The sequence below is a fragment of the Haliaeetus albicilla genome, chromosome 4 (genome assembly GCF_947461875.1).
Source record: "Haliaeetus albicilla chromosome 4, bHalAlb1.1, whole genome shotgun sequence".
NCBI classification, from domain to species: domain Eukaryota; kingdom Metazoa; phylum Chordata; class Aves; order Accipitriformes; family Accipitridae; genus Haliaeetus; species Haliaeetus albicilla.
This window is the reverse complement of record NC_091486.1, coordinates 21,881,876-21,908,845: the sequence shown is the minus strand read 5'-3', so window position 1 is coordinate 21,908,845 and position 26,970 is coordinate 21,881,876. Positions and strand designations below refer to the sequence as shown.

At 35.6% G+C, this 26,970-nt stretch overlaps 1 protein-coding gene and 1 long non-coding RNA gene across 2 annotated transcripts in view; one reads left to right on the top strand and one right to left on the bottom strand.

Moving 5' to 3' along the window:
- The window catches only part of LOC104317585 (sodium channel protein type 2 subunit alpha), a 48,089-nt gene extending 24,210 nt beyond the window's left edge, over positions 1–23,879 (top strand). The window contains 11 exon segments of the mRNA XM_069781298.1: positions 4,119–4,236; positions 6,175–6,329; positions 7,550–7,723; positions 12,463–12,585; positions 12,856–13,137; positions 15,589–15,642; positions 16,436–16,573; positions 19,647–19,751; positions 20,159–20,429; positions 20,776–21,913; positions 21,915–23,879. Of these exon segments, the coding sequence (XP_069637399.1) occupies positions 4,119–4,236; positions 6,175–6,329; positions 7,550–7,723; positions 12,463–12,585; positions 12,856–13,137; positions 15,589–15,642; positions 16,436–16,573; positions 19,647–19,751; positions 20,159–20,429; positions 20,776–21,913; positions 21,915–21,948 (2,592 nt within the window). The 3' untranslated portion in view covers positions 21,949–23,879.
- The window catches only part of LOC138685089 (uncharacterized), a 49,720-nt gene continuing 28,239 nt past the window's right edge, over positions 5,490–26,970 (bottom strand). The window contains exons 2-4 of the long non-coding RNA XR_011324317.1: positions 17,526–17,614; positions 16,782–16,888; positions 5,490–6,361 (exon numbers count right to left, since the gene is read on the bottom strand). This is a non-coding gene — a long non-coding RNA (uncharacterized lncRNA). The remainder of the gene's footprint in view (positions 6,362–16,781; positions 16,889–17,525; positions 17,615–26,970) is intronic.

The window sequence follows — 26,970 nt, the reverse complement described above, 5'->3', positions numbered from 1 at the left end:
AAAGCAGGGGTTTGTAATCATTTGACTGAAAAATACTTGAATCTTGTTCATTTGGATGTCATATTGTCTTACTGTAACCTTCCTTGCATAATAAGGTGATGCTTTTTTATTTTTAATAGATATGCATGCCTTTTTTTTTTTTTTTTTTCTTTTTTCCTAAATTACATAGACTAGGAGAGGTAGGTTTTGGTTTTAGTTTGGTGAAAAAACCCAAGTATTTTCTATGGACAATACTTTGGGTTCCTTTAAAAGGTAAATGATTTGCAAGCTTTATTTACAGACATACTTACTTTTATTTTTTCAGAAAAAGATAAATAAAAAGATCCTAATAAAAGTGACTTTACCAACTGTGCTTATGCTGAAGAGTACCATACTCAGTGATATGTCAAGCTGATGTAGTGAAGATGATGATTACAAAAAATGTGCTTTTTGTCCTTTTGTTGAGACTAAATGGAAAAATGAGATTATTTTTATTGAAGAAGTATTTCCTGCTGAAAATAGATCTGATTAAGCAGGAAAATATTCAGTTGCTGGAATATAAGCAGCATAACACAGGCGTGCTAAGGTTTTCTGTTGCATTTCTATGTAGTAATATTTTTGGATCCTCTTTTCTAAGAGGTTCCTGCACATACTCTCCAAAGTGCTGTTATCAACAATTGTCTTTTACATTTTATTGCAGTTCTTTATCTCCTTCTCCAGCAAAAAGAGACTCAGTCTACTTAAATTAAAAAGCAAAAAGAGAGATCCTTAGTAAGTGAAAAGATGAGAATATGTAGCACAGTCTTCCTGTGGGTTTGTTTTGTTTTATCAAAATTACACAAGACAATGTTTCCCTTTTATTCCTTGTATTAATAGCTGTATTGCTGGTACGTTTGTTCTTTGCTTTGGAGGTTGGGAAACATGTCAGATTTTCCTTTACTATTTGAATATCAAAATGTGAGTGACTTACAAGTTGAATGCACAGTAGGTTGCACCGTGTGAATAATCAGTAGCCTATTTATTATTAGCTCTTATTATGGAGTTTTCTTTGCAGTCATTATCTGCAATTTTTTGTACATTTTCAATTATTATTTTTAAGATGATGCTCACTAAAGATTGACTCTTTACTAGTTACCTCAAGCAATCCTAAGTGGCTTCAGTGGGACAATTTGTAGTAATAACATTAGTCTTGCAGGTATTTGTGCCATCATACCTTGACTCCTTCAGGAAAAAAGGAAGTCATGAGCTCCAATTTTTGACCTTGTAACAGTACAGTAGATATTTGTATTGAAAAAATTAATGTATTCAAAATCTCTGTAGCTTTTCACTGCCAACAGTGAAAAAGAAAAAAAGGTATTATGTTGAGGGAATTTTCTCTAACAATGTTTTAGCTGCTGATTTGCAAACATCAAGGCAGCTAATCAACTTCTGAGTACGTGAGTTGACCCATTCAATCCAGTGCTTAGTGTATATACAAGGAGGCCTTTTTATCTTAGTTTGGTAAACTTTGAACAGCAGCTAAGTGCCGTGGAAGGTGAAGGATGAACATTTCTGTCTTTCCTAAAAGTCCTGTTCCTGGTGTGATTCACAAAATCAGTTAGATCTCTGTGAACTTTATACATAGCAAAGGAACTAACTGAATTTTTATTTAGAACAGGAAACTCTTCTATGCATATTGCTTTTTACCATCTGGTTTTTTTGCTGTTTGATACCTTCATCTTAGTGAAAAATATGAGCACCTCACTTCAAAAAGAGAACCATTGTTTATTTAAATCTGTAACTCTTCAAGCACAGGATTATATCCTACACCGTCCTTAGAAGAAAGAGCGAACCAGGCTACCTGTCCTTTATATCAAAATAGTTCATTAAGCCTCTAATTTGATTTCTAGAGTGAAGAAAATTGCCTTTCTTGATTAAAAATAAAAAAAATTCTCTAATCTCCAATTCTTCTACCATGTATTAAATGAGATATATAGCGTCATGTTCTAAACGCATTGATTCTTTTAAGTTTCTTCTCCGCTTATGGTTGTTCATCTTTTAATGTTGTTAATTCATAAAAATCTGTATTCTTTCATTTAAATTCATGTCATCTCCTCAAACAGTGTACTAAGTAGCTTACACTTCAAATGACCCAGGGTACTTCATGTTTTTAATTTTTATTGGCAGTATGACACAAAACTTCCTTACTCTTAAAATATATATATTTAAAATTAGTAATTTGATTTATAATTCAATTCATTATTTCAGTTTACCCACCACTGCTGCAACATTTTGCAATATATATGTGATATGTCATGGAATGATGAAAGCAGCATATTAATAAAATGATGGTGGTATATAGTGCTATCCTCAGGTTCAGTAGAATTAGTGATAGGAGAAGATGTTTGCTGTGAATATTGGTATTTTAAAATTAATGCTATGAAAAATGAAAAAGAGGTGTTTGCATTAAATATGAGTAATTTGGGGGTTGTATTCCAGATAATCAGTTTTTAAAGTAACAGCAAATTAGGCAGTATTACTGAATCATTTTTAATAAAAAAAGTTAATGCAGAACACTGGGTTACTTTTTCTTACTAAATTGTCTCTGTCTTCTTTCAAAAACATAGCAAAAAAATTAATTATTTAATACCTAAAATAATTTTGTCCTTTCATGTTTTGCAATTGAGGTGTAAACATAGCTTGATTGCGTAGTGCCTGTAACTTGTCTGCTTTTATATATTAAATGTCTCTTAATCATGCAAGTCTAGCTAAATTAATGAAAATGGTGTTAATTCTGCAAAACTGAGGCTGTTTTACAAAGTGTGCTTACATCATTCCCTACAGACATTTAGTTGTGTGAATTCATTACTGATATTACATACTTGGTAACATTGTAAAATGTCAGAGAATGCTGTGACCAAAACTACTTTGACTTACTTTGGTACTCATACTCAGATTAAGTATACAGGACACCGCATCTTCCTTTAAGATCTCCAGTCTCTGGATTTTTGCAATACACATGCAGATTACAGAAGAAAAAATAAATTAAGGCTTACTCTTTTATTAGTAATTTTTTTAGTACTAATGTCACTTATGTAATTTTGATTATTAAAACAAACAAAAAAATCCTTTCTTTCAGGTGTTAACTGCGTACCAGAGTAATGGGTAGTTTCGGAATGCACAATGTAATACATACGTGCATTGGCAAAAAAGAATGCAAATTAATGCCAGTTGAAATGTATTTATCATACTTTTTCCTTTTTGAAACTTAACAGTATTTATGAAAAAACATAAAGGGTGTTCATATGGTAGTGATAATTACGGGTTAAGATAGGGCAGGTTTAATTTGTTTTATGAATGTGTTGAGGGTAATGCTCAAATTCACATCTGAGACAAGGTTTCCTGTTAATCCTGATTTTACTTTAGCATTTTCCAATCTAGATCATTGATCTTAAAATGAAAAATAACTAAATTATCTGTGGTCAAAGGCAACCAAATTTTATTATAAATTGTCCTATATGCCAGAAGTGGTTAGCTTGCATCATACTGATGTTTAAGATGTCAGTGAAAAAGAACTGATAATTAATTTCTTTTATTTTTATATTATGAATAACAGGCACTGAATTAAAATCAATCCTTAAAAATCTGCTACATTTTCTCCCTTGGACAGTTTACCCTGACAGTTCACAATTTAAAGTTTTTTGCTGTCAGAATTTACTGTCTTCAAGTTGAAGAGACTGCTCTAACGAAAGTAGCTATCAATATGCATCGTCTTAAAGCATACAGTGTAACATGTTGGTTTAAAATGTAGCAAGAGAAATTATAGTAAGAAAATAAGAGTAGAAAACAAAATAAATAGAATATGTATCAGAAAATCTACTTGGTAGTAGTTAATTTTGATGAATGATAATGCTGTACTATATTTAGACCAGAAATTCTGAAATTCCTTGAAAGATTACATGATATGCCTTGCAATCTCTAGGTAGAAAGTGGATGATTTATGCACATTTCAACAGCATTGACTGCTATATGTGGATGTTTGTGTGTATTTCTGGTGACAAATATTGTTCTTATTACTTGCACACAGTGTTGCATGCTTAAAGTTATGTTACAGTTCTAAAACTGTAAATATTAGTAAAGTTACTGAATTTTATTTTCAGAAGCTAAATTTTTCCAGCTCATCTGAAGGAAGTACAGTTAATTTAGCTCTCTTTGGAGAAGAAAAAGCTGAAACTGAACCAGAAAAAGCATCAGAGCTACAGGCATGCTTTACAGAAGGTATGGAAATAAAATTTGGGGTTAGCCAAAATTACATTTTGGTTGTTTGCAACAAGCATTGGCAGTTCAAGGAAGCTATTTGCTACAGCAGTCCTGGAGCCTAGTTTGCAAGTCTTATGATATGATTTATTTTGCCTGTTGTAGATAGCTGTACGGAAGTCGGTGGAATCATTTGTGTGATGCAAAGTTAAATATGTGTGTATGCAATCATTTATAATATTTTAAAATAAACACTAGATGCAATTCTGTAAACTGATTCTCAGCAGTCAGTAATGCTGTTGGTTTAAATGACATTCTCAGTGGTGAAATCTGCAAGACCAAACCCTACACCAGGTTCACTCCGCTGGGATTTAAACCAGAATCATGCAATTACCCACAGTCCCTTCATAGTGCTAGAAAGCAATCCAGTGGATGATTCAGATCTTGGAAGGTTTGACTCAAACAGTAGAGTTATTATCTTGATATTACAGCATTAATGGAGGGAGAGGATGCATAAATATAACGTGGGATGCAACAGGTAAATGAGATCCTATGTTTTTATTCAAGTAAAGAAGTCTTAACAGCATATTTGCATGTCCTTAGAAGTTTTGATTTATTTTATTTCTGTATAGCTATATTCTTTAAAGGACTAGTGAAAATTACTGTATAGGAATGTATTTCCCATTTTTGTGGTATTACAGGTCTTACTTTCCTTTTAAGTCATGATTAAAGTAATTCAAAGCAAAATATGTTCCAGGATTAACTCTCCTATGTTATCCATGCTTTTTGATTTACTGTTATGAAGACACCTTTGACTTAGGCTAGGTCGCTTGTCCTTTGAAATGTTATTTCACCCATCTTTAAAAAAACAAAATTGTTTTGGAACGTGTGGCTATATTGATATAGCAAGCTCTTGATTAAAAAAAAAAAGTACACTTCACAAATAATTTCATGTTATGTTACAGTTCTTCCTTATCCTTTTATTATGTGATGTCTGTCAATCCTTGAGCATAAGATTAATTTTTCCATAATGTAGGCATTTTGAGTAGTTGAAGGTAAGATAAATCATGCTCTTCACAGTGGTAGCTGTTTTATCTGAGCTGATGACATATAGTGTAACCTACTTGTAACATATGGACTTAATGACACTCACAGGAAAACTGGAATGCTGCCTTTGGGACCCATTACAATCATTTAAACTTGGTTATGTTTCTACGTGATTAGTCATTTTTAAAGACATAAGGAGACTACTGTTGGCCAGGCAGATATTGAGGTTCACTGAAAACGGTGCCTTGAGGCCCTATGATAAGGTAGGGAGCTCTCCACGGTGAGGCACAATTCTGTGGATGGTTGCCACAAATCTGTGCTACATGGAAAAGCTCTCACAATCTCCAGTTAAATCAGTTGTTTGTGTCATGAAAGAGGTATCCTTAGTCAGCCCTTGAAGCAGAGGTCATTCCTCAGTATAATATAATAAAATAAAGGGTGTTTACATCTGCATGATTTATTTGAACCTTAGCTGAGAGACAAAAGTAATTTTAAAAGAAGCTGCTGTACTCTTGAATTAGGTCATGTGAAAGTTGCTATGTGTTTATGCTCTTTCTTTCTACTCCCTGACACTTCTCATATGTTCTTTGATTATCTGTCTATAAATGAAAAATAGTTCTTTAAAATGTGTTTGTAAATGAAAATTAGCTCAATTAGATGACTTTTTTTAAAATTTTATTTATTCTAAGCTTGATGTAGTGTCAGGGTAGTAGAAAAATTGTGTACATGCAAGTTTTCCTACATCCAAAGTATCAAATCAAGAAGGTAAGGATGCGTTAAGTAGCATGCAGTAATTTGAAGCATAAATTGAAGTAATTTGAACCTTGTGAAACAGTAGCTAGTTAAGAGTGATTTTGCTTTTTCAGGATAATGAAAATTCTACTGTATAACAATTTGTCATTGTATTATTAGGCTGTACACAGAAGTTTAAATGCTGTAAAGGCAGTATGGAAAGTACAAAAGGAAGAATCTGGTGGAACCTTCGAAAAACCTGCTACAAGATAGTAGAACACAACTGGTTTGAAACATTCATTGTCTTCATGATTCTTCTCAGCAGTGGTGCTCTGGTAAGTAGAGCTTGCACCCATAGAAACAGTACCTATAAAAAACGTTTTATCAGAGATAGGATTAATAATATATCTGTGTTCATTAAGAATAAAATACAAAGTTGGTTTGAAAGAGAGCTTGGAACTAAATTCCCAGAATATTTTGAGTAGTGCATATAAAATAAGTCGTTAAAATTCTGCAGGTGAATTTTTGATGAATACAAGGTGATATGTGTGTGTGAGAGTGCTTATGAAAAGGATTACACTACAAATCTTGTTTAAGAAATTATAAAAATAATACAAAATGAATTGTACGCAATAACTGGAACAATTCTTCTACTTTAAGTTAAAATTGTCCCCAAAAGCAGTACAGATACTGAATTCATCATGTTCTCAGTTAATTTTTTGCTTTAGTTTTAGTATTTCGAGACTGTTACATAGGAATCCTTTAATTCCTTTATACTATCTTTAGTGACATTTAGTCCTTCACACAGCTACTAAGTATTGGGTTGGTTTTAGTTGGTGATTGATGTAGGATTTGATATATACTGTTATCATCTGTGCTCTGGCACCTGAAGCACCATGTCCCTTCCTTCTTCTCTGACCTTGGTGTTTGCAGGGTAGTTTCTCTAACTTTTTTTCTTCGGTCCTCATATTGCCATGCGGTGTTTTGCCCTTTCTTAAATATCAGAGGCACCACCAGCTACACTGATGGGCTCAGCTGCTTCCTGTGGTGGGTCCGTTGTGGAGCCAGCACAGGACAGCCCCTGGCCTCTTATCACAGTGGCCACCCCTGTAGCCTTCTGCTACTAAAACCTTGCCAGCAACACTCGATATAGGAATTCAGCAAAGATCAGCAGCAATATAATGTTAGGTTACTGTAGCTCATTATTCTCTTTTGTTAGTTGAATTTATTATAATCGAGAGACTGCCTTCTGACTGAGCCTGACTGGCTTTTCAGGGTGACAAATTATAATTCCGTGTTGACTATTACTGAAATTTCTAAAACCCCTGTTTGGCAACTTCAGTTATTACATTGTAATACCATTATCAGGCAATGATAAAATCTAAAACTCAGAAGGAATGCAGTTGTAATCTCTGCTCATGCTGGCTTTTCAAGGTAAAACACCTGAAGTTGAAAGTGATTTTACTTTGCTGTTTTTAATTCAGCTCTTTTGGCTTAATTTGTAATTTGCAAAGAGCTATGAATATCTGACTTATATGTAACCCATTCTTCACAGGCTTTTGAAGATATATATATTGAACAGCGCAAGACTATAAAAATCATACTGGAATATGCTGATAAAATCTTCACTTACATCTTTATTCTGGAAATGGTGCTAAAATGGGTGGCCTACGGTTTTCAAACTTATTTTACTAATGCTTGGTGCTGGCTGGACTTCCTGATTGTTGGTGTAGGTACTATACTTTCTAAGTAACCTATTTCTGTTGTTTAGGCAGGTTCTTTTATGTAACTCTAATCTGATACATATATATACAGTGAAGAATATAAATTGGGTTTAAAAGAACAGAAAATGCCATACTGGTGAATAAGATTCCATTGTAATTATTCAGTGAGTAACTAAATCTGCCTTTATATTTATGCTATCATTGATTCCATGTGTTCTGTCTGTGTTTTACTGCACTGTGTCCCAATGAGTGAGTGAGGACTATCAGCTGATTGGGCTTCAATCATCTGGATTTGGTGACAGAGAACAAGGAGGAAGTAGACACAGAAGGGAAGGGAAATATAAGTGAGCACATGGGGTTGGGGTGGGACAGTTAATCCCGGGCTTAATGAATCACTGGCAAAGAGCTGCAGGTGTGAATGTTATCAGGAAATCAAGACAGCAAAAGAAGAGGGGTGGGGGCAAGGAGGCAGCAATTGGAGTAAAGAAGAAGGATTGAAGAAAATGAAAAGCGGTGGCCTATGGATCGATATAAAAAAAGTGGGAATCACTCATTCGCAATGCTCATCTTGATTGCTATGGGGCTCACTGTGTACTAGGCTGCAAGGCTAATTTTGCTGCAACTCTTGCACTTTTCATTGACACATGACTTTCTAAAGATACTTTTTGGAAGCTGAAATTATTTTGGTTTTGTTTGGCTCTGTCTCCGATCATGGAGAATGCCACTCGTTGCCTGTCTGAATTCTGAATTCTTATAACAGAAAAAAGCGCCATGTTTTAGGTGACAGAGTTAATGTTTTTCAACAATTATGATAAAATTACTGTTGAAATTGCACTCCAAAGAAATTAATGAAATTAGTGACATTGTATGATATGTTCTTATAAAGGAGTTCTTTCTCTTTGTGTAGACACTTGAGTGGAAATTCAGCAAACGGACAGGGGAAAACTCTATTAATCAGATGGAATCAGGAATCTAGGACAGAAATTTTGTCCCCTACCAATAGAATAGAAACTTAGCTAATGCTCTTTTTTAAATAGGTTGTTTTGGAGGGAAAGGCACAAGTGGTATTTGTTATCAGTCTTCCTCACTTAACTATGCTTCTCTTTTTAGCATCAGTTATAGGGTGGGGACACAGAATTCCCATTCTGAGCAAATGGGCTAACTCAATGACATGAAATAACATATGTTCTGTCTGGGAAATTCAATTTTCTGCTTTTTCCTTTCATATCTTCTCCATTTCTTCTGTTATGAAGACCCAATATATACTTATACAAAGCATAAAGTCAGCATATATTCCCAGAACAGATGTATTGATCTTTAAGAAACTTAGTAAGTATAAGAGTTCTCCCCTTTGAATTGTGTTTAAGATGAATTCTTCTTAGTAAAGTATACCATATCTCCATATGGATAGTATGGGCTATTCCTTTTACCAGTGATTTCAGTGCTTTCATGTAGCCATCTTCATCTCTTGCTTGGAATGCCTACATCTTATGACCCTATAGCAGCAGATCATAGACAAATTTAGTTGGAAGGCACCTTTGGAGGTGGTCTAGCTTTCTGGTCTAGCTCCTTGCCTTGAAAGCAGGCTCAGCTAAGAAATTAGTTCTAACCTCAAGGTCAGATTAGGCTGCTCAGGGTGACACCCAGTTTTGAATGGAGATTCTGCCACCCTACTTGGCAATCTGTTTCCAGTGTTTGACCACCTGTATTGTAAACCCACTCCTCCCACCACACCCATCCCCCTGAAAAAGTCAGTGGTGGTCTGCTTAGCTTTTTCAGACTTTATTGCCAGATTTACTTGTTATTGTTTTCAGCTAGTAGCAAGCAACTTTAATTCTTTCTCTTATTGCTGGCATTTTACGTGTTGGTTAGGTAGCAGGCAGTGTGCTGCCCTCAACTGTTCAAATCTATCTTTGCTTTATCTTCCTGTCCTGTGCCTTTACCCAGCTAAACATTGAACAAATTTGCCATACCAGTACCAGTCTAATTAAATGTTTCACAGTGTGGCAACATTTTACAGGATCTTTTTAGGCAAACCATTCTGTACCTATTGGTCTAAACTCTTCAGCTGTCCCCTACTTGGGAAAGAGCTACAAACAGAAATTCGTACCCATTGTGATGTTCACAGTGTTTCCAGAAAAGGATAATTAACCCCAAAACAAATACAAATGCTGGTTTTGCTCAGCTTTCCATGTGCAAGTTAAAAGGGTATAATAAAAAAGATCAGACATGGGATTGTGTAGTGTGTGACAGCTTGCTTGAACTACCCTTAGAGGAGAGAAATCTGCATAAGGCTTCCTCATGTGTAAAGGCAACAGGAGACAGCCATCTGGACTGGAAGATTCAGTGAGGACAAAAGTCATTGACTCTCACCAGAAAACAGCAGGACAATCGGCTTTTGAGCTGTTAATCCAGTTGTACTGAAGGTTTCAAAAATTCTTGTGGATTAGACCCTCTCTTCCACAAAAGTAACAGTCTTAAAAGAAGAAATAAATCTCAAGGCACATTAATTGTCCGAAACACAAGCAGTTTAACAAATCCAAAGAAAGGTGTTTCCACCTTACGTTAACAATGTGCTTTTCTGCAAATGCCCCATTTGGTAGTTATAAGAACAGAAAGTTCAAGTGAAGGTGAGGATGGATTCTGTCTCACATGTATCATTACAGTGTATTTTTTACATTTCCCTTTCTTTTTGTTACAATATACCTTTTGAATTTACTGTATTTGTGATAGTATACAATATTATTGTCTAATTTTACATCACAGAAGTGTTACAATTAGCACTTTTGTATGTGGAAGAAAGTTCAGAGCCTGGTATCAGGAGTTGTCCAAACCATGATCATAAATAAGGAAGAGGAGGAAATTATTTATTTAAAAAAAAAAAAAAAAAGAAGCTTATTTGCATATGCACACACATCCACAGATGGTACCAGAAAAATTAGGCTTTAATTGCCATCAGCACTGTGTGATGAGATGAACTATCCTCCCTTACCTTTCTCCCCTCCAAAAAAAGAAAGTAGAAGAAAGTAGTATATTAAATTATATTTTAGTTTACAAAGAAAGATAAAATTATGGCATCATTAAGTAGAGATGTGCCAGTCTTGCAGGAAGAGGATTTCTTGCAATGCAAATATGAAAATATAATAACTGCATTATGTAAGAAAATATGGTTATCTGACAGGAATACTTGAAACAGATTTTCTCTACATCTTCACTAGAATTATAAAAGTAAGGCCTAATGATCTTAAGGTCTTGATGGATTCATATGGATTAATGCTTTCTGTGCTAAATGCTTGTCTAGCATTTGAATTTAAAGAAGGCACAGTCTTCTGAAATTTAGTATTATAGTTGAGTTTGTATAGGAATTCAGATTGGTGGCATAAACGGTCATTCCACTCAGTGAATGTGTTTTTTTTCTGAATCTTGTCCTAGTTCTCTTTTTTCCTTTTTTTTAATTAAATTTTCTTCTCTTGAACTGTGTGGCCTAATTATAATTACTTCAGCAGCTGAATTATCTAAAGTTTTCGATGGGTTATTTTATAAGTACAGGTATATAGTCACCATGATAAGGTATTGTAGTGATCACTGGCTTGTATTCCACATATTGCACAGATGTTGAGTTCCTTGAGTTAATTTGGTTTTAACTAGTTTGTGCGATTTACAAAAAACATTGCATCCTGATTTTTTAAAAGCACCCTTGATTTTATGAAAACATTGCATGCTATGTTTAAAAAACATAAAAAGTTAGACAGTTTCTCCTCATTGTCTATGTATTTTATAAAGTGCCATTGTTTAACCCATTTCAATACTCTAAGGCAGATAACTCTTAAAACATATCTACCAGCTTCTTGATCATTCTTGGACTTAGAATTTTTAACTTCAGTTTTGAACTTGAAACACTGGAAACAGTGTTTTTTGCCAAATGGAGGTAAACACAGATTTTCTTCTGGTACTTGATATTATGATTTTGAAATATCCAGATTGCAGTAGTCTGAAAAGACGACAAGCCATAGCTCACAATTAAATTATTACCTCTGTCATAACTCCACTTCCCAGGAAAGTGCTGTCTACTGTTCTATGCATTTGAGTGCATTGCTTTTAGGTAATTGTATTGACATTGGTATTTCTTTGTGTTTATCGTACAGTTAGGAGTCACACATGTCAGATTCCTGTCTGACTGAGTATATACCACTTCCAAGCCTGTCATCATCTGCAGGCAATATGAATTACTGGTTATTTATATATCTGCTGTTATGTGAATTACTCTAAGTGCAAATTAGCAGAAGCAAATGCTGCTGGCTCACATTTTATCATGACTATAATAATGCATCTGTAGTAGAGCACTGTTTAGTATTGTAACATGTCACGTAGAATGGGATTGGGTTTTCAGTACATTTCAGGCTTTGGCTGAGTTTATTGGGAAGATGAGCTTTTATTCAAGTTCTTTTTGTCCAAATTGCCCTTCATTTTGCACAGATATGATGTGTATTCTTCTAACTAGCACTCTGTGATGAAAATTGCAGAGATTAAGGTCTCTGTTTAAAACGTTCTGAAATTTACACGCAATGTTCTATTAATTTTTTAAATTTTTTGTTCTTTTTTATTTGTTCTTACTAGAAGTTTAGGGTCCTAATGAACTTTTTTCTGATATCCAGATCAAAGTTTTCTTCCTTGAGGCATTACATTTGTATTGTGAGGCTATTAAAAAAAAAAAAATTCTTTTGTTTTGCTTTGTTTCCTCTAGGTCTCCTTGGTTAGCTTAGTAGCTAATGCCCTTGGTTTCTCAGAACTCAGTGCAATTAAATCCCTCCGAACATTAAGAGCTTTGAGACCTTTAAGAGCTTTGTCACGCTTTGAAGGCATGAGGGTAAGAAAAAAAGAAATAGTGTGTAAAACAAATCCATAAAAATATGCCTAATTATAAAATCACAGAGGAGCACTGAACTGCATGTCTGTTTTCAAGGCCAACAGTAGCATGTTTGATTGTATTATGTGTTATTCCTTTTCTGTTAGGATTACTTCAAAGTATTTTAATGTTTTACATTAAATTTTTTGCTACATTTGAAATAAAAAGTGATCTTTTTACTTCTTTACATACTGTTTTTAAAAAGTATTTTTCTCTCTGTTTATTTACTAGGTGGTTGTGAATGCTCTTACTGGAGCAATCCCATCCATTATGAATGTACTTCTGGTTTGTCTTACATTCTGGCTAATTTTCAGCATCATGGGAGTAAATTTGTTTGCTGGCAAGTTCTATCACTGTGTTAACACCACAACTGGTGAGAATTTCCCACCAGAGAAAGTCAGTAATGCAACTGTGTGTAAAAATCTTATGATGACTTCTGTGGATGTTCGGTGGAAAAATGTGAAAGTAAACTTTGATAATGTTGGAGCTGGTTATCTTTCTCTGCTTCAAGTAGTAAGTGTATAAATTTTGATAAATTAATTTTCCAGCTTTAACTTTTGTAGCAGTAACCCTTAGTTCCATAATTTTCAGTGTTATTTTACAATATATGAACGGATGCAGGATTTGATTTTATAATTGTGTTCTATGAAGCTAATTAATATTGCTTATGGTAAAAATCTGATACATTCTGTGGCCATTTTGGAAGAGGAGGAATATCTAATATCTACCGGAGGGATATAAAGTTCCCTTGGCACCCAACTACTAGCACCTTTTCAAGTTCTACAGAAATACATTATCTAGTTAAAAGTAAAAAAAAAAAAGGCAGCTAGGATGAATTTTCTTTTATTTGCTTGATCTGTTAAGGCATGTTGACTTAAATTTTTACCATGGTAGTCAAATAGATATATTCTAGGGCTCATCTGATCTTCAAACAAGAAGAGAGCCAACTATTGATTTAGAAAAAGGTTTTAAATTCACTTTTTCCTTTCTCTTCTTTCCCTTTTTACTGTTCTTACTAGTCCTACTCTAGTCGTTGTCTATTATTATCAAGTGGGTTTTTTAGAGATAGTTTTTAGCTTGTTTTTAAACTGTGGATGAGCATTTGCAGAATTTGCTAGTGCTAGATTTCTAAGCACAAGCCTTTTTTAGAGGCAGCGTCTAAATTGGAGCCAATAGGACAGAAGCCTACATTCGTATTTGGGTTTGCTTGACAAACTGCTTCTGGGAAAATATTTGTGCTCATAAGTACTTGGTAATTATTCTGTCTTTAAAAATCTCCAACTGGTAGTATTTAGTAGTTAGTATTGTGCCAGCAGGCTACCATCTGATTGCTCCAGGGAATAACACTAGCTATTGCTAAATAGCACTAGGCAGTTGCATAAATTACCAGTGTAGAGGACAGCAGTGCTGTTAGCTCTTGTAACATATGTTGTATAGAATGGTTCAGCTATGTAATGTTTCCAGTAAACATACCATTCATACCTTGTTTTTACTTAATATCATAGCTCACAGGAGTAGGCTTGATGGAAGGCCCTCTAGATGGATAAAGAATTGGCTGGACGGCTGTGTCCGAAGACTTACAGTCAGCGGCTTAATGTCCAAGTGGAAACCAGTAACACGTGGTGTCTCTCAAGGGTCTACACTGGGACCACTACTATTTAATAGCTTCATCAGTGACATAGATAGTGGGATTGAGTGCACCCTCAGCAGTTTGCAAATGACACCAAGCTGAGCGGTGCAGTTGATATGCTTAGAGGGATGGGATGCCATTGTGAGGGACCTTGGCAGGCTTGAGGAGTGGGCCCCTGTGAACCTCATGAAGTTCAACAAGGCCATGTGCAAGGTCCTGCACCTGGGTCAGGGCAATCCCCAGTATCAGTACAGACTGGAGGGTGAATGGATTGAGAGCAGCCCTGCAGAGAAGGACTTTGGGATTCTGGTGGACAAAAAATTGGACATGAGCTGGCAGTGTGCACTTGCAGCCCAGAAAGCCAATCATATCCTGGGCTGTATAACAAGAAGTGTAGCCAACAGATCTAGGGAGGTTATCCTCCCCATCCACCCCACTCTCATGAGACCCCATCAGTACAAGAAAGACATGGACCTCTTCAAGTGAGTCCAGAGGAGGGCCAAGAAGAAGATCAGAGGGCTGGAAGAAAGGCTGAGAGAGTTGGGGTTGTTCAGCCTGGAGAAGAGAAGGCTCCAGGGGGACCTTATTGTGGCCTTTCAGTATATAAAGAGGGCTTATAAGAAACACGGAGAGAAAATTTTTCCCAAGTCTTGTAGTGACAGGACAAGGGGCAACAGTTTTAAACAGAAAGAGGGTAGATTTAGTTTGTATATAAGGAGAAATTTTTTTATTTTAATGATAAGGTGGTGAGAACAGCTTGCCCAGAGAAGTTGTGGATGCCCCATTATTGTAAGTGTGTCATGTAGTTGAAAGATGTCCCTGCCCATGGCAGAGAGTTTGGACTAGATAATCTCTAAAGGTCCCTTCTAAGCCAAACCATGCTATGATTCTGTTATGTTCTTAAGATTTGATGGGACTACTTGTCTTCTGGAGTTTCTTCTAGGACTATTTGCATATTCTGTCTGAAAAATGCCAACCCATGGTGGCTGATTTTTGGAGTCCTCCTCCAGTTTTTTGGTAATCAGAAAGTTAGAACCGAGTGCCTTCTTAAAATTTGCAGTCTTCCTGTTATTCTCAGATATTGATTGTAACTCATCCCACATAGAGTTTATATGAATTTACATGAAGATTAGATTTTATTCAGTGTTTATGTATTAGGGAAAAGTATTCCACAGTAAATTACTTCCTGTGAATAATTCACGCATGTCTTACCAGACATTTAATATTCTTCTTTATTTTTGTGGGTGCAAATACATTGCAGAAGACAGTGTTTTATTTAGAATGTTTACAAAATTGGAGCTTTGATAGAAAATATTAACAAACTTTGTTTTTAGGCAACATTTAAAGGATGGACGAACATCATGTATGCTGCGGTTGATTCTAGAGAAGTAAGTGCAATATAAAATTTACCGAGTGAAAACAAATATAAGATTAATGTAATGCTTCTTGGATGGCAGTTGAAATAAAGTAAAATATAAAGAATAAAAAGATAACACCTTAACACATTTTCTGTATAAAGCTATGCACTATAAAGTAGTTAAGTGCATATACTTTTAATAGGTAAAAAAAAATTATAGCAGTAGATCTATATAAAGTGTTACTAATTTAATAAGTAATCTGTAAATAAACTAATAAAATCTGGTTTCCTATTAATTTATGTCACTGTGATTGTACAGATTAGGAAACAAGTTTTTCCTTTGTCTCCAGAAATAACCCAAATAATCAAGTGACATCACCTGCAATAGCTAATCCAGAGCTGCAGACTCTGGCGATCTCAAAAAATAAAATGGCTGAATTTTGCCTGTTTTTCTGTTAATGCTGGTATTTGTTTGCATCTCTCCTCTATCCAGCTTCTGATTTGCATAAAGTCCATAGGAACTGAATTGCTTTTGAGATTTGCACACTTCTGTCAAATTTAGTAGAAATTACATGAAACATCAAATGTCATTAGAGAGGAACTGGCAGAGAGAAGGGGATTGTGATGCAATTATAGACACATTATTAAATAGATTTTCAAGTTCAAAGATAAGGGAAGTGTAGGGTGTGCTCCAAAACAGCTGTTTTTCCCACCTTGTCAAGGAGTTGCTGTCCAGCTGGATGCAACTTCTATTCCTGCTTGGTATACTGTAATTTGTCTTAACTGTTATTTGTGATGTATTCCTGGTTTTCTGTGTTACATAGACAGAGAAACAGCCCAAGTATGAGGACAACCTGTACATGTATATTTACTTTGTTGCCTTTATCATCTTTGGATCGTTTTTCACCCTAAACTTATTCATTGGTGTCATCATAGATAACTTCAACCAACAAAAAAAGAAGATAAGTATCACGTGTTTCATTTTCACTACACTTCATTGTTATTGAGCATTCAGCAAATGTATGCAAGGATAAATATGAGTGTCTGAAATTTCTCATAGTAATAGAAAGAAAAAAAAGAAATCACCTATTAAGATTTCCTTTTATTCTATTCAAAACAATGAAATAATAGTCTTTGCTTTTTAAGGCATTTGAAGTAATTTAAACTTACACCGAATGTCCAAGTGTTCTCCACATCCCTGTACAGCCCAATGATATGTCGTACATCAGAAAGTTATGTATTATTTTTCGCTGAATGTCTGAGTGTTCTCCACATCCCTGTACAGCCCAATGATATGTCATACATCAGAAAGTTATGTATTGTGTTTCACTCACCCTTACAGTGCTGTGACAAAGCTATGTGAAAATGGAGATGACTTAACTCAAGCAAATAGATGACAGGGAAGAAGAGAATATGCAAAACTACAAATATCAAAATTGATACACAGATAACGTATAGCAGTACTGTGAAGGCCTTCTCAATTATAAAGAGACTAATACAGACAGGATGAATGCTGGAACTACTCTCTACTGTAAGATTAGAGAGGGTTGGGAAACTGTCTCATGAGTTAGTGAATTCGCAAGAGAAAGAAAATTGTTGACATTTGAAAACGTGTAGTTTTTCTTTTCAACTGCAATTGTTTCTATTATTCAAATGAGCACAAGATTGTGCCAACAACTCCAGTAGCATTTAAATCGATTAAAATTCAGACTATGATGGCAAATTAAATTCTACTTATTATTTAAACTATAAATGCTGTCTAAGGTCTACAATAGTCTTATTTTCCTGTACACATTTGGAGCAGAATCATACTGGAATATTGATTTTGGCAGTACATAATTTCTTAATTTGTGATTCTAGATGGTTTGTCAAGTTTGATTCATTGTACTGAAAAAAAGATATTGCTAGACTTACTGCAGTGGAAACTTCCAGTAAATCTTTCCAGTTGAGATTGAAGTCTGCAGCTTCGTATGTTGCTTCTTCAGATCCTTTGAGTCTCTTATCTGCAGACCCACATAATAGAAAAGATGAGTTTGTGGTTCCAAACCTGATGACATCTTCATCCTTCAAGATGTTTGCACCTCCCTTGGAATAAACATCGGGGGCTTCCAGTACTTAAAAGGAAGGTGGTTCAGTTTCTTATCCTTGGAGAGGAAGACTAAGGTTATATACATGCTGTTGGCATTTTGTCAGTCTGTATGTAACAAGGTGACCTTACTTGGTAATGAGGTGATTATAAATTCTATTAAGTTCACTTGGCAGACACCGTCTACTGTAGTCATTATAACTCAGAAGCCAGAGAAGGGTTCCTGCTGAAGGGCTTTTTCTGGCAGCGTGGTATACACCCCTTGTACATTTGTAGCTGTTGTAACTGTCACCAAGGAAGTCAAATACCACAGATATCACAAAGAACAACAATTAGGCTGGGGAAAACTCTATCTACGTGCTATTCTTCAGTTTCATGTAGCAAATTAGCAAATGTTAGTCGCCTGTCTTTTGAATTTATAGATGAACCTATGCTCATAGAAATGTGCAGATCATGCAGTGCACAGCCACCCAGCAGTATTTTTCTTGCCTTTGTTCTGCCTTCACATCACTGAGATCTCTCCATTTTGGGCAACATTGTTGGAATATGAATGGGAAAGACCTCATGTTGCAATATACTGTCCCTGTGTAGTCAAACTGTGTGCATTTCTTTGGTCCCTGTGTGCATCCTACTTTCATTACATTAGTTCCCATGGGGAAAAAAGTGTTCCACTAGCTGTCAAATTCTTAACCATTACAGTCCTCAAAGGGATATAATGTGTCTTGAGAGCACTATTCTCCCTATGGATAGCACACTGAGACAATGATGACTTATTCACTCTTGATAGCCATTACATCAATAAGGCAGCAGAAGAAATCCTCAGTTCAATGCCAGTTCCTTTCTAGCTTGCTTTTTTTTTGTTTTGTTTTTATTTCCCACTGGGTTAAATCTCCTGACAGAGTCACATCAGATTTCCACCATAATCAGCAAATTAATTTCTTGTTTTTCTTCCAAAACCCTTACTCTCTAAGAACTGAATTTTACTTGAATATTTGGCTTATTATGAGAGCATGATAAATAGGATTTCTTTTGACTTCTAAATGTTCATGTCTATGTGTAGCCACTGCTGAAAGACTCAAGCACGTCTTCATCTGGATTCATCATTACTTTCTCAATAAGATTGACACTTCATTTGACAAGTCACAGAATCACCTGTGACTCTGAAAGCCGTTTCCAAGTGCCACTGCTTTGGCATCATGCATACCTGGAATGTACTTACAAACAAATGCATTAAAGAAAAAAAGGAAGTTACTTGTCAACAGAAATTGTCTTCCTGACAAGTGTTTCCATACATGTATTACACATCCCGGTCTAGATACTCTTTTACTCAGACTGCTGTCCTCTTATTCAGGCAAGAAACCCCAGAGTAAGCCCACGCTTCTGATGATCTCTGTACAATGTAGGGGGATCAACCCTCACATACACTGTGGAAATACTACTGTGGCAAAAAAATATCTGAACTGAGATATCCATACTGAAATGATAAAATGTGCATCCTGAAAAGTCACATCAGTAATTTCTTTTTCCTCATACAGTTTCCCTGAAGGCGTATCAGCTCTTGGTGAATCTTTCTACCTTTGAAGCTTTTCTATTTCTGGTCAATTGATTTACAGTGTGGAGTTTATGATGTTAGATTTATAAGTATCTATGGAATGTATATTTTTACAAGGGTTTTTTTGTACGTATTTAATTGAATTAATCAGGTATGTATTTTTTTTTAATAACAAATAGATAGAAGTCCTGGAGGTTTTTTCCGTTCCTTAATTTGTTTTATTTTTCCATCAAGACTTGCCAGATATTTTAACAATCCTTGATATAATTACTATATTTTGGTTTTGGTAACAATGTATAAGAATGAATACGTGGTCCATAAAAACCATGTTCTGCAGTGCTGTGAATTAATGGATTATAAGGCTTGGCTGTAATCTGTTCTGGTTTTATTATTTTACCTTGGAGGTCAAGACATTTTCATGACAGAAGAACAAAAGAAATATTACAATGCAATGAAGAAGCTGGGATCCAAGAAACCACAAAAACCTATACCTAGACCAGCGGTAAGAATATGTCCTATTCTTGTATCATATACATTTGGGAAGAAATCGCAGCAGTACATTAACTATCAAAAAATTTCTCTCAACTCTAAAATGGTTTAGGCCGAAGTCAAATTAGCCCTTCATTCTGAATTGAAACATGTACATATTTCTGTTCTGCAGGAGAAAATCTCTCACATTTTTTATGCCTGAGGAAGTAGCAAATCAAAGAATCTGAAGAAATAGAAGCCTGTTGGGTTTTGAGGGGAAAACTTAGAGCTGGAAAATAAAGAAGTTACTGAACAGTGCTTTTAGATTTTTCAGCCTTTTGCTTGGTTGTATATTTTGGGGGAGGAAGAAGGAAATGAAGGGAGGAAAAGGATGTTCATTATGTGCAAGATAATACCACCTTTTCTTTTTTCTCCCCTCAGAACAAATTGCAAGGTCTGGTATTTGATATTGTAACAAAGCAAGCATTTGACATCACCATTATGGTTCTCATCTGTCTTAACATGGTCACCATGATGATAGAAACAGATGGCCAGGGTGAACTGATGCAAAATATTTTATACTGGATTAACTTGGTCTTTGTTGTTCTTTTCACTGGAGAATGTGTCCTCAAACTGTTCTCACTCCGTTATTATTACTTCACCGTTGGCTGGAATATTTTTGATTTTGTGGTTGTTATTCTTTCAATAGTAGGTAAGAAATTCTTATATTCAAAATGAAATATAGTAAGACATGTATTAAATGCTTTATCTCTGTCAAGTTTTACAGATCAGTGGAAATACTGAAAGTCTCCTGATTATTTAGGAAATGAAAAGCATACTTTAGAATAGTAACTTTCTTAATAATTCTATATTAATTTTAATACTCTTTCTAAGAGTGCTGGAAAAAAGTTTAAATTACCCATAGCAGATAAATTTTATCTCCAATTATAATTTCCACTAATTCCACAGGTAGAGATGTTCTTTATTTATATTTTGTTGTAGAAAATCTAATCTGTGATAAAATGTTACCCTTTTAATTTTATTTTTACGTTTCACAGGTATGTTTCTAGCTAAGGTGATTGAAAAGTACTTTGTGTCCCCCACTTTATTCAGAGTTGTACGACTTGCCAGAATCGGTCGAATCCTGCGTCTCATTAAAGGCGCTAAGGGAATCCGCACTCTGCTTTTTGCTTTGATGATGTCTCTTCCTGCTCTGTTCAACATTGGTCTGCTGCTGTTCCTGGTCATGTTCATCTATGCGATATTTGGCATGTCCAACTTTGCCTATGTTAAGCAGGAAGCTGGTATAGATGACATGTTCAACTTTGAAACGTTTGGCAACAGCATGATCTGCCTATTTCAAATTACCACATCTGCTGGCTGGGATGGTTTGCTAGACCCAATTCTTAACAGTGGGGAGCCAGACTGTGACCCTAACAAAGCTCATCCGGGGAGCTCTGTTAAAGGCGACTGCGGCAACCCTTCCGTTGGGATTTTCTTCTTTGTCAGCTACATTATCATATCATTTCTGGTGGTGGTGAACATGTACATTGCTGTGATTTTGGAGAACTTCGGTGTTGCTACTGAAGAAAGTGCTGAACCCTTGAGCGAGGATGACTTTGAGATGTTCTATGAAGTCTGGGAAAAGTATGATCCAGATGCAACACAATTCATAGAATACAGCAAATTGTCTGATTTTGCAGCTTCTCTGGATCCTCCTCTTAATATACCAAAACCAAACACAATTCAACTTATTGCAATGGATCTACCCATGGTAAGCGGTGACAGAATTCACTGCCTTGACATCTTGTTTGCTTTCACAAAGCGTGTTTTGGGGGAAAGTGACGAGATGGATGCCCTCAGAATACAAATGGAAGATCGGTTTATGGCAGCCAATCCTTCAAAAGTCTCCTATGAACCAATTACAACTACATTAAAACGGAAACAGGAGGAAGTGTCTGCTACTATCATTCAGCGTGCTTATAGACGTTATCTTTTAAGACGGTCAGTAAAGAAACTTTCGTTTCGGAAAGATGGGGTTGATCTACTTATCAAAAAAGATATGATTATTGGTAAGCTAAGTGAAAACTCACCTCCAGAGAAAATGGATATGTCTGCATCCACCACATATCCACCTTCTTATGACAGTGTAACAAAACAAGAAAAAGAAAAATATGATGATGATAAATCAGAAAAACAAGGGGAAAGACAGAAAAGGAAATAAAAAGTAAAAGATAAAGAGGTTGTCCATGATGAATGTTCACAAGCCTGAGAAGATGATGTTTCTATCAATAGCGCTCTTATTGGAAGACTACGCCAAAATGACAAGTTTTTACATATTTACCCACTGCTACGGTCAGTGCCTATACCAAGATAATGACCCTTCACTAGCAAACTCTCAGTCTGTAACAGGGAAGCAACCTTGCAGAAGCATAGTTTTTATCATCAGCTGGCACTAATGGAGAGGAGACACAAGATTTCTACTTGGACTGTAGGAACCCTTAATGGAGTGCAAAATTACCGGTCGTAGTAAGTCTGTATTTTTGTGGAATAAGTGTATGCACTGTGTACATTTCATCTCCTGTGTATGTTCAATGTGTGTCATTTTTTTTCATGATCTCATTTGCTTTAATTCACATACTGCTACAAATGCCAAATTGTGCCTACAGGGAATTACTGAAATAAAAAAAAGTGGTAGTCTTTTTTCTTTTTTTTAACTGTAGACCCTGTAATTTCATGAGTAGCTTCCATACTTCATTACAAAGTCTGTTTCTAGACTTCTTATTTCATATGGATATATCCCACTTAGGACAATAATCAAAGCTACAGGTATAAATTGATAGCAAAATACCTTTGGGGACAAATACTACCTTAATGTATACCTCAGATTTAAGTTTCCATACTGTGGAAGGATGGGTCATGCCAGCGACACAAAATACATACATCAGAGGTGGTTTTGACCCCCCCATGGTACTTTAGTCAGGTTTCCACTGTATGTAATGCAATCTTCTGCAGAAAACTGAGATGACTAAAAGGATGTACTTAAATCACCTTTATCCTGCATTGTGATTTAGATTACTTTTTTTATCATCAATGCTGACACTATATATGTAAGTAAAATATCCTCTGGTATTTAATCAATTGTTTTACACAGTGATACCTGTTTGAACAAAGAGACAGTGACCTAAGTACTGTATTTATTGCATCACATATGTACCCTAGTAAGTGTAGCTTATAACATTTCAACACATAATATGATATATTCTGTAATACTGCAAATAATTGGGAAGCTTTAACTGATGCATGCTTGCTGCTATTATCCTACAGCTATTAAAATCTAAGATGGGAAGGCATGTGAGTGGTAAAAAGAAAAAAAACTATTCGATGAGACCATCATTCCTCATACCAGTAAGCAATAGTTTGCTGCCATTATAGATTTTATTTTGTTTGAGTTTTGTAATCAGCAGGTATGCAGTAAATAACCAGACTACACAGGACAAATATATTGGGGCTAGAAAAAAACCTTTTATAATATATGTCTATTGATCTATTCTTGTTATTTTGAAAATAGTTTTATTTTATAACATTTTATACTTATTACAAGAAACTACACATATCTTCATGTTGCTAGTAATTTTTACTGCTGTCTATCTGTGACACTTTACTGTTGGGAAGCCTAAGATACAATGTGAATTGGTAATTGCATACTTTAATAAGGAATAATTTTAAAAGAAATGGACAGTACAGTTCTCTTATGGATCAGTAGGTAGGTCTTTGTATGTGAAACAAGATAGAAGGGTTTCTTTTGAAATTATAATCCTGTCTGTCAATTTTCAGGGTGATCTTAGTCATAGGAACATTGCTTTTCCCCAGTGTTAGTCTCGCACTGTCTGCTTTTCTTGTTGATTCATACCGCAGTAGAAGCGCTTTAAATATAATTTGTTGTTCAACATCTTTCTTCATGAGAATGAATAGTGAACTTGTGCAATGGACAGTGGAATACCTTGCATTTCTTACACAAGAACTAGAATATAGATGGGCTCCTGCTTTTATAGAAACTATTGGCTCATAGCATACTGATGAACTGCATGCAGGAAGTTGTTTTACCAAAAATAACTACATTGCTAACAACCCAAAACAATAAAGATGACCTTTTTATGTACTTGTTTTAGTCTTTGTGTTTTTATTGTATGAAGTTTATACATGTTAACAAGTAATAGTTGGCAAAATTAAGGGGGAACCACTTTAGCAATGAGGCAATGTGTTTTAGACATCTAGATCACGTGTTGTTTTATGACTTAGATCAGTACCAACTTGTCACCGTCTAGATGAAATGCCTATGTTGTCCTGACCAGAGAAGTTTTTCTAGAATTCAGAAAAGAATCCCATTCCAGCAATGTGGCTTTTTGTCAGTTTTTTACAGCTCCAGTGGTGTCCTCTGGTGGCCAAGTCCAGTGGAGGATGTCTCCACATTCTTGCTGAGCAGCAGATCCAGCAGACACTGCTCACCCTGGGGTGGGTGGTCTGAGATCTGTCACCGAAATAGCCCCACAGGGGGATAACAGAGTCACTTCAATCCCATTCCCCCTCAAGAAATCCACGCTTGCCAAGAGAAGGGAAAAAGACCTGTTAGAGCTGTTGATGGCCGTCCCACTGTTGTCTTCAGGCAACTGATGCCTTTACAGAGCCTAACAGGCGCGGTCCCTGGCAAGAGGTTATTACATACAGGTGGCAGGATATGGGGCAGGGTGTGTGCAGGTGAACCTCTGCATGGGGTAATTAATGCATTTTTTTCCCATTCTCATTTCTGTTGTGAAGAGTAGCTGCTGTATAGCTAATACAGCTAATAGGAAAAAGCCCTCAACTATGCTCTGCTTTGAAGGACAATATGTATGTTTTTCGTAACTGTATCTGATTTGAATTAAAATTTCTTTTTTTTTTGATCCAGAGTAGTTATTGTTTTACTGTCTTAATTGCTAACAGTTATTACACAAAGTAATAATGTAAGTGCTTTAAAAAATCTTGGTCATACTCTTGAATTGCTGTTTAAAGAACAAAATTGTTTTAAGTCAGTGCTGGACAGGTACATAGTTAACTTAAAAATTCTATGTGGTATAAGCATGAAATGTGTATGTAGTAATTTTCTACAAATTTTGTAGTGTGCAGAGGTATGTGAGGTAATTTATAAAATAATTTTAGCCTATAAAATTTCTATCATTGTTAAAGTTATGTTTATTGAAACTTAATCCAACTGAAGTCACTCTCCATTTTTGTTGACTCAAATTCTAAACTTTTTGGTCCTTTGCAAAAAGAGTAGTACATTTGCAGATTACAAGTGTATGTATTTGAATAAACTTGTATCATTTTATACATCTTTGAAATTATTCCAGTACCCCCGGAAGTTATTTGCCTTGATGGAAGACGGTTGACTTGCAGTCTTCCTCCTTAACGTGCAGGCATAAAATATATTTATGTTTTATGTTGATATAAGACAGATGTTTCAGTGTAATGGGTCAGTCATATATCAGTGTGCAAAGCATTAAGCAAAATTCCTAGAACGGGAGGACACTGCACTCTCTTACTGTCCTAGTTCACAGAGAATGAAAAATTAATAAGAAAGGCTCCTTTAAAATATTCTCATAAATGAGCTTTCTTTACTCTCTCTTACCCACCCAGGAATGTAAGTGTATTTTATTTTAAGAAGGTGCCATCAACCCCCCACCCCTGTCCCCAAAAAACCAACCAACCAACACCTATATTAGGACATAAAAGGGAAGAAGTTCTGAGGTTTTTTAAATCTTGGCCTTGCTCGACTCCATAGCAAAACTCTGTTTAAATTCTATGGAGAAGATTTGTCCAGTATCCAGCGTAAAAAATTACTGGTATTGTAAAAATATAAAAGGGAAAGATGGCAGGGGGAAGAGGTAGGATATTGCTCATTTGCTTTTTGTTTGTAAAGAGACCTAAAATATGTTCTGGGCGTTGTCTGTATTATTTTTAAGCAGAAATGTATGTTGTTGAGTACCATAAATACATCAGATTCAGTAAAAGAGTATCTCTCCTCTGGCTGTCAGCAGCACAGGATTGATAATAGATCGCTAAGCCTGACTGCATCCAGAAGAGGGCACAACCACCTGCCAGGTGACCGTGGTGCTGCGCCTGGGTCTTCAGCAGCAGAAGGGATCAAGAAAATACAAATTGCAGTCACAGGCAGAGGGGACAGCCTGTAGTTTTGCAGAGAATTTATAGATTTTATACTTGTTTTGTTCTACAAATGAACTACTAATGAAGCTACAATATGGTAATTCGGCTTGTTGTATAAAGATAGTTTTGTTGGTAATGCTTCTGTGACTGGACCAGCAGGTTTTGGATTTAGGTTCTCTACCCTGTAGCGCATGTGGCCCTGTATCCAGACCTGACACCACATTGGTTAAAAACTGCCACATTTATCTGAGCTTACTAAAATATAGTTGAAGGGTGTTGATGCACTGGCGGATTCCACAGATAGCTTTAGCTTTACTTTTATTAATAGGCATTATTCATTTACTCCCATGGTGCACCGATGAAAGAGCCCCAGCCTTCTAAAAGAATCACATATGAAAGTATCTGTCTGATTTTCATGGCAAACAGTCATATATAACATGAAGTAATATTAAAAATGCAATGGTTTTTTTGGACATAGAAAATTCTTACGATACTTGTTCTTACAGTATGTATTCAGAAAGGCTTATCTAGCTTTATAATGCATTAGGAGAAATAATCTGAAATATCTGCAGTGTAGGAATATTTAATGGCTCACAAACCTCTGCATTAGCAACATCATTTTCAGTGGGGGATGGTACCCATCTCTTCCTCTGAGCACAGCTAGGTTTTGTCTGTGATACAGCATGCAGTCTCTGTTACTTAGCATATTTTATTTTTCCTTGCTGATCAGTGGGAGCTGTTGCACAGTGAAACAGACATATCCTAGTGCTTGCCTTTAAAAAAAACAAACACAAAAACCCCCAAAAAACCCCACCCCAAAAAAACGATGATACTGCAGGGACTGCAGTGTAACCCAAGCAAAGTAAACTGCGGCACATTGTCATCCCTCCAGAAGGGGAAAATTGCATGCTGAAGCACACATGATCTCTGCTGCAAGAAAAGCTTTTGATGAAAATAAGGAATGACACTTCATAAACAATTTACAACAATCAAAACCAGCAGTGCCAGACATGCTCTGCACTTGGATTTTCTATTGTCTTAAAAGCATG